The following is a 14,851-nucleotide window of genomic DNA, read 5'->3' as shown; positions in this document are numbered from 1 at the left end:
AAATTAGGAAAATGAAAACTACAACACAACATACCAAAACTTACAGAAAGCAGTGAAAGTAGTGTTAAGAGGAAAGCTTACAGCTCAAATCAACAATCTAACTAAAACTTACAGAACTAGTAAAAGAATAAACTAAACCCAAAGCTAGCTGAAGAAAGATTAGAACAAGAGATAAAAACAAACAGAAAACAGATAAACAATAGAGTAAACCAATGAAACCAAAGCTGATTCTTTGAAAAGATAGACAAAATTAGCAAATCTTTAGCTAGATAGACAGAGAAGAAATTTACTGCTAGTAATTCAGGAATGAGAGTGAGGAAATTACTACTTATTCTGCAGAAATGAAAGAAACATTAACAGTACTGTGAACTAGTCGCAGTTTATAGCTGTGTTTGATATACTTGATGAAACTGACAAACTGACAAATTCCTAAAAATACAAAACCTACCAAGACGAAATCACAAAGAAACAGAACATCTGATTAAATCTATAACTAGAATAAGGAGATTGAATCAGTAATCAAAAATCTCCCAACAAATAAAAGCCCTGGACCTGATGGCTTCACTGTGAATTACACCAAACATTTAAGGAAATTACCAATCCTTATTAAACTTTTCCAAAAAAACTGAAGAGAAGGGAACACTTTCTAGCTTGTTCTATGAGGTCAGCATTACCCTGATACAAGACACCAACATTCCTACGAACATTGATGCAAAAATCCTGAACAAAATACTACCAAACCAAACTTAGCAGTATATTAAACAGATTACACACCATAAACAAACTGTATTTACTCCTGGAATTCAAGGGTGGTTCCATATACAACTATCAATCAATTTAACACACAACTTTAACAGATTGTGATCATCTCAATTGATGCAAAAAAAAAAAAAAAAGCACTTGACAAAATTCAACACCTTTTCATGAAAGCCCTCAATAAACCAGGAACAGAAGAAAACTGCCTCAATATAATAAAAACCTTTTATGAAAATCCACAGTAAACCTGATACTCAGTGAAAAGACTGAAAATTTTGTCTGTAACACCTGGAACAGGACAAGCTTGTCTACGTTCACCACCTCTATTCAACATAGTACCGGAAGTTCCAGTCTAAACAATTAGGCAAGAAAAAGAAACAGAAGTCACTCAAATGGGAAAGGAAGAAGTAAAACTATCTATTCTGGATAATATGATCTAAAAGTATAAAATCTAATTGTTCCACAAAAAAACCTTTAGAACTAAAAAATGAATTCAGCAAGCAGCAGGATATGAAGTCACCACATAAATCAGTTGTACTTCTCTATAATAACGATAAACAATTTGAAAAAGAAATTACAAAATAATCATATGTGTATATATATGTATACATATATATGTACATATACGTGTATATATACATATATGTATATATGTGTATATATATACATATATATATACATATATATGTGCACATATATATATGTGTGTGTGTATATATATATATATATACATACACACACACATACATAGGCATCAAATAGAATAAAATATTTAGGAATTAATTTCATCAAGGAGGTGAAAGACTTGTACAATGAAAACTATAAAACAATGTTAGATGAAATTAAAGAGACATAAATGGAAATACCATCTCATGTTCATGGTTTGGAAGACAATATTTTTAAGATGTCAATACTATGCAAAGTGACCTGCAGATTGAATGCAATCCCTAACACAATTCCAATGACGTTTCTTTTTTTTTTTTTTTTTTTTTTGCAGAAATACAAAAGCCCACTTCAAAATTTAGATGGAATCTCAAGGGATCCAGAATAGCCAAAACAAGCTTGAAAAAGAAAGAAGCTGGAGGACACACACTTCCTAATTTCAAAACTTATTACACAACTGCAGTACTCAGAACAATATGACACTGGCCTAAAGCCAAACACACAAACTGAATAGACATCCCAGAAATAAACCTTTACATACATGTCAAATGATTTTTGACAGGTGCCAAAACCATTCCATGGGGGAAGAACAATCTTCTCAACAAACAGTGTTGAGAAAACTGGATACTCACGTGTAAAAGAATGGAGTTAAACTTTTTTCCAGCACCACATACAAAAATTAACTCAAAATGGATCAAAGTCTTAAATGTAACACCTAAAATCATAAACTGCTTAGAAAACAACAGGGCAAAAGCCCTAAAACATTGGATTTGGTGATGACTTCTTGGGTATGACACCAAAGGAATAAGCAACGAAAGTAAAAATAGACAAACGAGACTTCATGAAAAAGTAAAATTCTATACATCAAAATTCTATGCCAAAGACACCATCAACAGAATATAAAGGCAACTCACAGAGTAGGAGAAGGTATTTGCAAACCATGTATCTGAGAAGGGCTTAATATCCAGAGTAACTCCCAGAGAACTCCCAACAACAAAAGAACCAACGATCTGATTAAAAAATGGACAATACAGATATTTCTCCAAATATCATAAACAGCCAATAATCACCACAAAAACACGCTCAACATCATTAATCATTAGGGAAATGCACATAAAAACTATCATGAGATACTGCCTCGTACCCAGTAGGATGGTGCCTATCAAAAAAAAAAAAAAAAGAAAAAAAAAAAAAAACAACCCAGAAAGAAATGTTGGCAAAGGTGTGGAGAAATGGGCACTTGTGCGCACTGCTGACAGGAATATAAAATGCTGCAACCCTGTGGAAAAGGATATGGCAATCTTTCAAAAAACTAAAAATAAGTTTACCATATGATCTAGCAATTTCATTTGTGGGCATAAACCTAAAAGAATTGAAAGGAGGGTCTCAAAGAGGTATTTGTACACCTAAGTTCATAGCAGCGTTATTCACAACAGCTAAACACAGAAGTGACCTGAGCGTCCATCGATGGAGAGCAAACAAAATGTGGTATTGACATACAGTGGAATATTATTCGGCCATTAAAAGAATGGAAATCTGACATGTGCTGCAACGTGGATAAAGCTTGAGGATGTTATGCTAATTAAAACCAGTCATAAAAAGACAAATACTGTATGATTTTACCTGTACAAGATAGTTATAGTAGTCAAAATCATAGACACAGTAAGTAGACGGTGGTTGCCAGTGGCACAGAAGGGGTACGGGGTGGTTATCCTTTACTGGGCATGGTGTTTCAGTCTTGTAAAATGAAAAGAGCTATGGAGATGGATGGAGGCGATGGCTGCACAACATCATGAATGTATTCAATACCACTAAGCTGTACATTTACAAGTGGTTAAGATGCATATTTTATCACACCTAAAAGAAAGCTGTAGTACGCTCAATCCTTTTAAGCACTTATTACCCTAAAAAGGATGTCATTCAAAACTGAATGACTGATTAGGTCAAATAATGAAATGAATTGAAAAATGAATTGAAAAAATAATGAATGAATGAAAAAAAAAAAAAAAAACCACCGCACTGAACACAATTACTCCAGTGTTATCAGAGAAGTGTAATGCAAGAATCTTGTTTGCCTAGGTTATATAAACGATTTGCAATTCTACCTGTTGGCGGCACACAGAGAGGAAATGCAAGCTATACATAAGCTTTGCAAGTAAGCCCCTGTTTGTGGCAGTTTTCATACACATAACCCCAGGAGGAAGACTACTGAACTGAAAGCCTGCAGGTGTGGATTAGTTTCCGTTCACACTGTTACCTAACAGAACCCGAGACGAACAGCTCAACATCTTTAAGCTTCAGTTTCATAAACTGTAAAATCAAAGCACTGCAATAAATTAACTCCAACAGCACTTTCAAGTGTCACAATTCTGTGAGTTTACATTATAAAGGATACAATGCTGCAATAGTCAAATATAAAGGAAAAAAAAAAAGCACCATGCTGAACACAGGGAGAACATTGGGTTTTACTTAATCTCTGTTATTAATACTTCACAGTATAAATAATATTATTCACTACCTTTATAACAGCAGTGTGGTTGTGAGATGCTTTATCAGAGTCTCACGTAAGGGAATAAATTTTACTCAAAATTTAAAATTCTCAACTTCTACTTACTTGTGAAATGTGAGAGTTATAAGGATTTATAAATCCCAAACCCCTTAAGTATTTAAATACATAACAGACATCAACTAATACGTGTATTGTATTTAAAGAGACAAAGACCAAACACAAAAATTCTCTAAAGGATATGCCATTTATAGGAAAAATTAAAGAAAAAATCTATATATTTTAATTGGTTATTTTCTCTTTTTTTTTTTTTTTTTTTGTAAGCTTAAAACAGGAAATGTTTTCTTCCTATTACGGAGTTTTAAAAATTGACATTTTTAGGGTAGGGACAAAGTGCTCTGTGAAAAAGTGTCTGAATTTTTTCTCTTCAAATAGTTTTAACAATATAGGAGGCAGAGGGATATAGGTTAAGTCTATGGGTCTAAAGTAGGATAAACTGGGGTTTGAATCTTAGAAAAAAGTCCACCTCATACTCAGTTGTGTGATCTTGTGTAAGTTATTTAACTTATTCCAGCTTCAGTTTCCTCATCTGTAAAATAAGGGGACTCACAGTACTGATCTCATAGAGCTAATTTGAGCTTCAGTTTTCTCATCTGTAAAATATGGGGACTCACAGGGGTGCCTGGGTGGCTCAGTTGGTCAAGCGTCAGACTTTGGCTCAGGTCATGATCTCACGGTTTGTAATGATCTCACGGTTTGTGAGTTGGAGCCCCGCATCGGGCTCTGTGCTGACAGCTCAGAGCCTGAAGCCTGCTTCGGATTCTGTGTCTCCATGTCTCTCTGTCCCTCCCCAACTTGCACTCGCTCGCTCTAAGATAAACATTAAAAAAATTTTTTTTAGTGTCTGCTTAACTTTCTAAAAACTGGCATCTATTTATCAATACCTGATATATATCTCTATATATCTATGATCCTTACAAGTGGTGTCTGATATATTAATAAATATACATAACAATTAAGATATATGTATATATAAGATATATATATATATATGAGATATATATGAGATATCTATCTATCTATATCTATCTATCTATATCTATATATATCTTGCTCTTAATCTTGCGTGAGTTCTTACTGGTACTTCAGTCCCCTTGTTTGGATGGGGTTTAGTAGGATGGGTGTTGGGAATTTAGGGCAGATTTTAACATTTCATTTATATCATGCAGCCATTAAAAACTGTTTTGAATAAATATTTATTGAAGTGAATTATACAACAGATGATAAAGAAGGCTAAAAGTAGTACATATTAATTTGTTACTGGCTTGAGCACAAAGCTGAATGGAGGGGGTCATTCTCACACCCCAAGAACTCCGTAGACAGAACAGCAGGAGTGAAGGCACTGAAAACAGGAAGGTGGGACAGGACGAAGGCCAGTGTGACTGTAGCCAGAGACAGAGAAGACGTGGGAGATAAAGGCAGAGGAGGAGTGGGATCACAGGTCCTACAGGACCTTGAATCCTGGAAAGTGAGAATTTTAAGTGTGACGGGTGGCTGTTGGGAGGGTTACACCAGAGGAGCAACATCACCTATCTTGTGTTTTCTTAAGTATCTCTCCAACTGGTGGCAAAAGGAAACTAAAAAACTAAGCTATCGCTCTGGCTCCGCCATGAGTAATTATACAGTCATAACTATGTAAATATTAGTATTAACTCTACTGGCATTACAACAGTAATACCCCATAATTATATAGCCTACGATAATACCACCCATGATAATATGAATTTGAATATCACATGATTGGCGACTGGCTCCTGTCTCCAAAGCAGGCTGACTTTGGAACAACTCAAGCTTATACTATATGCAATTAAAATTTCTTAAGCCTACCTAGTATGATGGCAGGATTCTTGTTGTGTTTTTAATCAGGAAGATGAGGGCAGAGGATGAGTATGCGTAAATATGTGTGTTGTGGCACTTCGGTCCAAGAGGTTTGCAACAGGAAGTTACCAGATAATAACTAAATCTAAAAGACACCAAGGGGGCACGTGGGTTAAGCATCCAACTTTGGCTCAGGTCACGATCTCAGTTTGTGAGTTCGAGCCCTGCATTAGACTCTCTGCTGTTACCTCAGAGCCCACTTTGGATCCCCTGTCCCCACCTCTCAGCGCCTCTCCCGCCTTCTCTCAAAAATAAACAAACCATAAAAATAAAGAAAAGACACCAAGAGCAGGGGCACTTGGCTGGTTCAGTCAGTAGAGCATGAAACTCTAGATCTCAGGGTTGGGAGTTTGATCCCCATGTTGGGTATAGAGATTAGTTAAAAATAAAATCTTACGACAAATACAAAACAAGTAGACTAACATGTTATTTAAAATATGGAGGTAAGGGGCGCCTGGGTGGCGCAGTCGGTTAAGCGTCCGACTTCAGCCAGGTCACGATCTCGCGGTCCGTGAGTTCGAGCCCCGCGTCAGGCTCTGGGCTGATGGCTCGGAGCCTGGAGCCTGTTTCCGATTCTGTGTCTCCCTCTCTCTCTGCCCCTCCCCCGTTCATGCTCTGTCTCTCTCTGTCCCAAAAATAAAAAAAAAAAAAATAAAAAATAAAAAAAATGTTAAAATATGGAGGTAAAAACTCAAGGAAATGCACGTGCAATAAAGACAGAATAGTGGGATGAAAAATGATCAGGGCTACGTTGGCACAAGTAGTCAGGGAAGGCCCCTCTATTAAGAAGACTAATTTTCAAGATGCAAAGAGACAGGACAGTTGCAGGAGACTGTTCTAGGCAGAGAAGATAAAAACGCCCTGAGATAAAAGAGCTTGGTGTGTTCAAGTGGCGGAAAGACAGCAAGCAGTATTGCTGGAGCTTAGAGAAGAGGCAGAAGTTGGGGGGTGGGTGGGGGGGAGGTGAGAGAGGTACCAGGAGCCGCACTATAATCAGCTGGGAAGTGGACTATCAACTGCTGGTTTATCAACTACTGGTTTGGACAGTGCACTACAGCTTGTACTGGCTGCGTGGAACCAAAATTTAAATGCTCAGGAATTTTGTGAGCTGGTTTTTAAATACAGGGACTACTAAAGATTATTTAAATTTAGAGTAAAATAAAGTTAACTAATACTCAAAATTTATCCCCTACCAGTGATCTTACTATTACAGGGGACCGTAATATACCACCTGAAAACATGCCACTCTGGCACAAGGACTATTTAATTTTTTAACGTTTATTATTTTTGAGAGAGAGAGAGAAGAGACAGTGTGAGTCGGGGAGGGACAGAGAGAGGGAGACAAAGAATCTGAAGCAGGATCCAGGCTGCGAGCTGTCAGCACAGACCCTGACGCAGGGCTCAAACCCATGAACTGTGACATCATGACCTGAACCGAAGTCGGACGCTTAACTGACTTGACCCACCCAGGTGCCCCTGCGTAAGAATTATTTAGAGCTGAAGGCAATATAGAAAGAACAGAGGCAGGAAAATCTCTCTATCCTTCCCACCTGTTTAAAAGCAGGACACAAATTTGCCTTTGCAAAGGTGTTGCCTCTCTGCTTTCCCATCCCAATAGGAGAAAAATAACCATGATCACCAGACACAAAAAGTTGACACTGACACAGGTCTTTACAAATCTAACTAAAATAACCCCTACCTTTTAATAGTTTCTCCAATATATTTACCTTCCCACAATTTACTACCTCTATAAATCCAAACTCCTTTCATCACTCTTTGTTAAAATGGTATATAAATCCCTGGGTCTAATGAACGTCCTCTTTGGGTTTTTAATTCCTTTTCTGGGAGACCCCCAATTTTATGCATGTAAAATTGAAATATTAACATCAAATAAAATATTTGTCTTTTCTCTGGTCAATCTGTCTTTTGTCAGTTTAATGTGCAGGTCTCAATTTTAAAACTTAAAATAGTAAAGTTTTTTCCTTTCCTACACTACATTTTACTGTTTATTTCTTGAGGTTATTTACGTTCACTGCAGAGGCATTACTGACAACTTTGGCTGGATTCTTTGTTGTGGGCCCTGCCCTGTATGTGGTAGGATGTTGAGCAGTCTCCGTACTCTACCCACCAGACACTGGAAGCACAGTTGTGACAACCGAAAAATGTCTCCAGAAACTGCCAAATGTCCCCTGGGGAGCAAAACCACCTGTAGTTGAGAACTACTAGTCTCCATATGTTGTCTTTCGGTATATGTGTGGTGTAAATAATGTCATGGTGCACTACCACACGTCTTCCCAATACCCGAGGTCATTTCGGTGTCTCGAAATTGGTCGTGGCTAGGCTATTTTCATCACAGAAACTGACAAAAACTATAAACCAGGACTTGATTTATTATTCTGCTGGTTGTCTAGATTTAACAAAGTGGTATCGAAAATGTTAACGGACACTAAATTTATAAACGTGTTGTACGGGTCACCATTACATCAGGAATAGCACAAAATACTGACACAGTATCTTCCGGTATTTGTAATTGACATGATTCGGAAACCAGTCACACCACAGAGGAGTGATGCTATCCCACATATTTCAAGGAAGGGAACGTGCTCAATTGCATCAAATGCTGAAGGGTCAAGTAAATTAAGAATAAAGAACGACATCTGGCCAGATAAAGTCGCTGGTAACCTTGAGAAGTAGTTTTCAGCTGAGTAGCAAGGAAGAAGGCCAGGGATTGGGTGGAGGAAGAGGCCAAATCCAGACAGCAGGTACAGTAACAAGTGCTTAGAATTCTGCCAAGAAGAAGCTACAGGGGCCCTTGGGTGGCTCAGTTGGTTGAGTGTCCGACTTTGGCTTGGGTCATGATCTCATGGTTCATGGGTTCAAGCCCATGTTGGGCTCTGTGCTGACAGCTCAGAGCCTGGAGCCTGCTTCATATTCTGTTTTCCCCTCTCTCTGCCCCTCCCCTGCTCGGCTCAGTCTGTCTCTCTAAAAAATAAATAAAAACATTGGGGAAAAAAAAAAAAAAAGCAGATACAGAGCAACAGCTGGTGGGCAGGAATGGATTCCCAGGGTGGTTTTGTTTTTGTTTTTTTTTTTTAATAGGACAGACATTAAAGCATATTAAAATGTTATTAGGTATGATCCCATAGTGAGGGAGAAATTTTAAGTGCAAAAGGGATAAACTGAAGGGTGGCAAAAAGTCTTTGGAGGAGGTTTAAGAGTCAAGAAAGGGGGTAGGGACAGCTGGTGGCCTTAGATAAAAAGTGATACTGCTTTCACAGGGTTATTACTATGAGGCTCTAAATAAATGCACCAACCTGAAAACACTGCACACATTGTAAGACACTAGAAAGTACTATAAAACCACTGCTCAAGTAACGAAGGAATTTACTACACCAGCTTCCAATTACAGATTCAGAAATGGAAGGTTTTCGTCTACCCCAACTCGGTGATGATTTTCATTAAATCGATTATGGCTCCACCAGTCTTTTATCTTCATGAGAAAAAGCCTACAAGGTAAGTCTCTGAATTCTCAGTTCCACTTACTTTAAAAGCTGGGAAGGAGTACTAAAGTTAATTTGCTGAGATCGGAACCTCTTATCTTGTTTTAATGAACAAACCAAGGTGTTTCAGGACCTTTCTCAGTTTTGTAATCTCGCTCTTCCTTTTTTCCTGTGCTTTCTGCCGAGGGCGGAGGAGGGCAGACGCTCTTCCATCTCTACATAACGAAAACCATTTCACGGGTAGAACGGAAAAAAGGTGAGGCGGGTTAACAAGTACTTCGCCCCCGGCCTCCAGGGAGACGAAACTGCGTCTCCGCGGAGGGGCGAGGATCGGGGACCGTGAGGCTGTAGGCCGAACAGGAGCCGCGTCAGCCAGGGCCGCGCGAGTTCCCCGAGGCCGAGCCGAGGACGCAGGGCTCAGTCGTGGGCAGCGCTGGAAACCGGAGGCTGGAGGCCCGGGGATGGGGGCGCTTCAGGGAGACCAAACGTTTTTACGGGGGTCGGCTGGGGAGCGGAACTCAAGCGCAGGGGCGGGGGGCGCTTTAGGGCGCTGGACAAGGGTGGTCTTAGAACAGAGGCTACAGAGAGGAGAGACCAGCTGTGATATGGGCACACACGGTAGGGGTACAACCTTCCCTTCACCTTTCTACGCCGCCGTACCTGGCTCCGCAGAACTTCTCGTTAGCACTGCAAACGGAAGCTACGCACCTCTACTTCCGTTCTGGCCCGTTTCAAGGCCCCGCCCCGGTCTGTCCCTCGGCCCCGCCCCGCCCCGCCCCGCCCCAAGGCCCCGCCCCTCAGCGCCGAGCTTCCCTCCTCCACCACCACCCCCGGCCCCGCCTCCGTCTCCAGCGTATCCAAAACGAAAAAAATGTGAGGCTAGTTGAACCTGTTAGCTCTCGCTGCGATTGTTAAAGGCTTTGAGGCAAAGCATTTTGAAAGGGAAACCACAGTGCATTTCCGCGATTTGGGGCTAAACTTATTATAAAGCCTGGTCACTGCCACCAAGGGCTTTAAGGATGTGGGAGAAATACACAAAAGCTTTCATATGTAAGTAATTTATTCATTTGTAAATAAGAAAACTGATCCTTCTAGCGATTTGGCATCTAGTGCTCAGGATCAAAAAGTGACACGTGATTGTAATCTAATGAGATTTCTAAATGTAAGCTCTTTAGCTGGTAAATCCTAAACCAGTTTTATTTTTTTAATTGAGGTATAATTGACATATACATTAGTTTCAGGTGTACAACATAATGATTTCGTACGTGTATATATTTATTGCTAAGTGATCACTACAGTAAGTTGTGTATAACTTACTAAACCAGTATAACAACTAAACCAGTATAATGACGACCTAAACTAAGACATTGCACTTCTTGTTATTTTAACCTGGAATCAGAAAAATAATGGTGTCAAGCCCAAATTTCTTTCCCCCTAATATTAGGGAAATCCCACTAGGGACAGAGTGGTGGTGATATAAATTTGGGTTCATTCACTCATAAAGACACAATAAAATTATAATTAGACCAACCCAGTTGCAGAAATACCAGGGCTATAGGTTGTTACAATCTCTTTTTTTTTTTTTTTTAATATTTACTTATTTTTGAGAGAGGGACAGGGAGAGGGAGAGAGAGAAGGGGTGAGGGGAAGAGAGAGAGAGGGAGACACAGAATCTGAAACAGGCTCCAGGCTCCCAGCTGTCAGCACAGAGCCCAAGGCAGGGCTCCGATAACTCTTGACCTGAGCCTAAGTCGTCGCTTAACTGACTGAGCCACCCAGGCGCCCCACTTTCTTCAAAACAAAAGTTGTCTTTTTCAAAATATTATTTAGAAAATTTACTTTATTTAAAAGTGTATAAAATATGTCCCATGATACAAAATTCTAGACATAGTAGACTTAAAAACAGCAAAATGGAAAATATAAATATCCATTTTCTTATATATATCTTTTGTGCACTTACAGTCTTTTCCTAGGTTTACATTTTTCTTTATTTTATAGTCTAATTCATACTTGCAGTAAAAACAAATATCATAGACAGGTATATAGCAAAAAGTAAAAATTCCCTTCTCTCCGTCCCTTCAGATATTGGTAAATAAAATCTTTCCAAACTTTCAACCATACAAACATATTTTTGTTTTTTACATTCATGGTTTCACATTATACATGCTGTTCTGTAACTTACTTTTTCCACTGAATACTGTAACGGAAATCTTTCATGATAGTATGTTTAGAGATACTTCATTCTTTTTAATGGCTGTATTATATTCCTTTATATATCATTATCTACTTGGCCAGTTCCTTCATGAAGGCTATTCAAGGTGTTTCCGACATTTTACTAATAAAAACGGTGCTGCAACAAATACCCTGGCAGCTTATTTAGACAAATGCACTTACTATATTTACTTGCACATCCTTACAATCCTCTTCTTTGAAATATCAGATTTTTTAAATGACAGTTGAAGTATTAAAAATGACTAATGGATTATGTGGGTAATGTGTGAATTCGAAGGGAAAAATCATGGTTTTAGTAAAACTACTTTATTAGGTTATATTCATGTCAACAAACCAGAAAACCATTTAAGCTAACTTTGAGGGCTCCACTTAATTTCTTAACTACATCCTCTCTGTTCCATGCTCAGAGGCTGCCTGATGTATCTCAGTTCACTTTTCACTCTCAGTCTTGTTTGGCAGCTGGTGATAGATATTTAAAAAATTTAAGATGTTTTGAACAAGATGCCATCAGCCACAAGGAAGGAGCAGGGGTTGGTGGGCAGGGAGGTATGAGGGAGGGCAAATTTTCTTTCCATAATCTCGGCCTTGACAAACCCCAAACTCCGGGTACAATATATACAGGACATGGATTCATTAGGTTATGGTCCCAGTACAGCTTGCCCTGTGACCGTGTACTTGGGAACAACTGGTGGGTATTGGTTTTCCTTGGATACTTGGCTTTGGTTACACTGCTCTTAAATATGGTTTTGCTTTTGTCTAGTTACACAATTCTGTGTTCTTATTGACCTTCAGAAAAAGATATGACTACTTTAAAGTGGTTACATTACAGTGCTTTCCAGATTAAGTAAATATTTCAATGAGAGGAGTCAATATTTTTAGATTGGGAGGGTAGATAGCTCTTGCTTTGGGGAAGTGCTCATTAGTGACATGACCAATGACTCTTGGATGGGTGGTTTTACAAGGAGTGTGTAACGAAGTTCTGGGCGTTAAGTCTTAAGTCTTGACCCCATCCAAAAAAAGGCGAAGAAAATTTCAAAGTTTTTCTCTTGGCAGTGCAAAACCACTGCAACAGCAAGGATGCATTCAGGATGTTTGCCTTTCTTGTCAGCATATTAGTGAATTCCCAAAATACCAGGCTTATTACTGTTGCTTCTGGCAGATGTTTTCAAGTATCCTTTTATAGATTAAAAAAAAAGATCCCCACCTGACTATCGTTATCTTCCCTCTATTCAATAGATAGATAATGAATGGTTCCCATAGGATGTTCTCATGTACTTTAATAACTGTGTTGTCCTTGCTGGGTGTCCCACCCAGGTAGATTGGAAATTACTAGCTTACGACACAATTTCTCCTTAATTTTGTCCCAGGCTTCGGTAAAACTTAGCTAAAAAGATCCAAGTGAGCTTTAAGACAATACTGCCTCCCTAGTCTCCAAGCTACCTTTAATAAGGGAACCATCTTCTCCTCCCTTAACTGTTCTTATCAGACCTTCCAGGAGGAGGCTTGCCATTACTGAATGCCAAAAGCAGCCTGCAGGAGAAGAAATTACGCACTGAGACGGAAGGACCCTGCACAAGCATTTCTTCTTCATAACTGGAAGAGGAGGAGGGAAAGTGAACAAGGGGCAGGAACACACCAAGAAATATGGCGCCAACAGTTTCCTAGAGAGTGATATTTGGGCAAGCCTATCTACTATGACCTACAAGTTTTCTTTTTAAAAAAACAAACTGATGCCGATGATAGCGGTTTTTACACAAAAGAAAATAATACTCAAAGACACATGTAATGCTGGCTCTCCTACTGCTCTATCCATGCACGTTAAGTCTCCTGAACTGGGCTCGACACAGGGTGGCCTCTACCTGAATGATCTGAATGCTTGCAGACAACTCCTCGGCCACACACGCAGGTCTGTGAATGTGAGCTGACTTACAGCTCTTCTCTGGAAGGTCTTTCCCGGTGGCACTGGCACACGGACGTGTCATCATCAGGCTGAGCAACAAGTTCCATTCCGTCACGTATTTCCGGTTTGCTGGACTGGCGCTCGGCATATTCCTGGAATGTGCGTGTGAAGGCAACTCAAAGATTAGTCCCCAAGTCATCCCACTGGATCCTCCCTCCCTACCCCACTCACGCCATCCTTCCTAGTGGCTGTGTATCTTTAGAAAAGATTTCTTTCTTTTAACGGTTATTCATTTTTGAGAGACAGAGCACAAGCGAGGGAGGGGCAGAGGGGCAGGGAGACACAGAATCCGAAGCAGGCTCCAGGCTCCGAGCTGCCAGCACAGAGCCCCAGGAGGGGCTCAAACTCAAGAACTGTGAGATCATGACCGGAGCTGAAGTCCCGACACTTAACCGACTGAGCCACCCAGGCGCCCCTAGTGGCTGTGTATCTTGAGACTACAACCAAAGGTCTGCTTTATTCCAGTCCCAACTTCAGTTGTTACGGGTACTAAGTGCAATATTTCATAATCTAACAAGGAACCCCAATCTATAATTTTCTGTGGACGTAGGAAGCCTCCACAAAAGGAGGTCAAGCCAGGCATCCCCATTTGAAATAACAGCACCTCTTGGCGTTTACCCGCCAGTGATGAATGAATAATTAAATGTGTTGAACACTCAAATCAACAAAGATGATATGTATCTCAAAATAAAGTTGCCGGTCCCACACACCCTTCCCTTTAGGCTCATAGCCACATATGTTTTGGCTACAGACCTGCGTGGTGTCCTCCTTCTTGGCCACTGACTGAAATATTCCTATAAATTAGACTTCCAGTTCAGTGGTTCCATATACCTTGAGCTGGACATTCCTGGTGGGGGGCCCAACCCCAAAAAATACTGACACGAGTACAGGAACCAACTTAATAATTTAGGGTGAAAAACCCCTACTATTCAAGTTACAGGCAGACCAACGGAGGGTGCACAACTCATTTAAGGGAAAGGCTACTTTTAGTAAATAGTGTAATTTATCATTTTAATTTTTCTACGAGAGAACAGTATCCCCCAGCATCTGAAGAAATGTACTTTTCTTCTGCCCACAGAAAAATAAGTTTAGGTTAAAAACAGAAGTATTATTTCTCTTTTTTTTCTTCCTGGTGAGATTTTACTGTGTAAAAACACAAGATAGTTACTCAAAGAACCAGTCCTTGCATTTCCGTATTTTAGGCCTAAGGTGTTAGAACCATTAGAAATATATTTCATTTTGGGGTGCCAGGATGGCTCAGTCGGTTAAGGGTCTGACTTTGGCTCAGTTCATGAT

At 39.6% G+C, this 14,851-nt stretch overlaps 2 protein-coding genes across 4 annotated transcripts in view; both read right to left on the bottom strand.

Annotated features, from left to right (window-relative positions):
- The window catches only part of CD1H11orf65 (chromosome D1 C11orf65 homolog), a 60,424-nt gene extending 50,320 nt beyond the window's left edge, over positions 1–10,104 (bottom strand). For 2 of the 3 annotated variants that reach the window (XM_049614023.1, XM_049614043.1), the window contains exon 1: positions 10,006–10,075. The gene's annotated coding sequence lies outside the window, so the exon portion shown is untranslated. Of the gene's footprint in view, positions 1–10,005 lie in introns of all 3 variants that reach the window. The other variant, XM_049614033.1, reaches the window with a different exon arrangement.
- A 1,079-nt stretch (positions 10,105–11,183) lies between these two features.
- Positions 11,184–14,851, bottom strand: part of POGLUT3 (protein O-glucosyltransferase 3) — a 28,695-nt gene continuing 25,027 nt past the window's right edge. Inside the window, exon 8 of the mRNA XM_049613980.1 lies at positions 11,184–13,647. Coding sequence (XP_049469937.1) covers positions 13,522–13,647 — 126 coding nt within the window. The 3' untranslated portion in view covers positions 11,184–13,521. The remainder of the gene's footprint in view (positions 13,648–14,851) is intronic.

The sequence above is a fragment of the Panthera uncia genome, chromosome D1 (genome assembly GCF_023721935.1).
Source record: "Panthera uncia isolate 11264 chromosome D1, Puncia_PCG_1.0, whole genome shotgun sequence".
Classification (NCBI taxonomy): Eukaryota; Metazoa; Chordata; class Mammalia; order Carnivora; family Felidae; genus Panthera; species Panthera uncia.
Note: the sequence above shows the minus strand (reverse complement) of the source record. Positions and strands in the feature narration are given on the sequence as shown.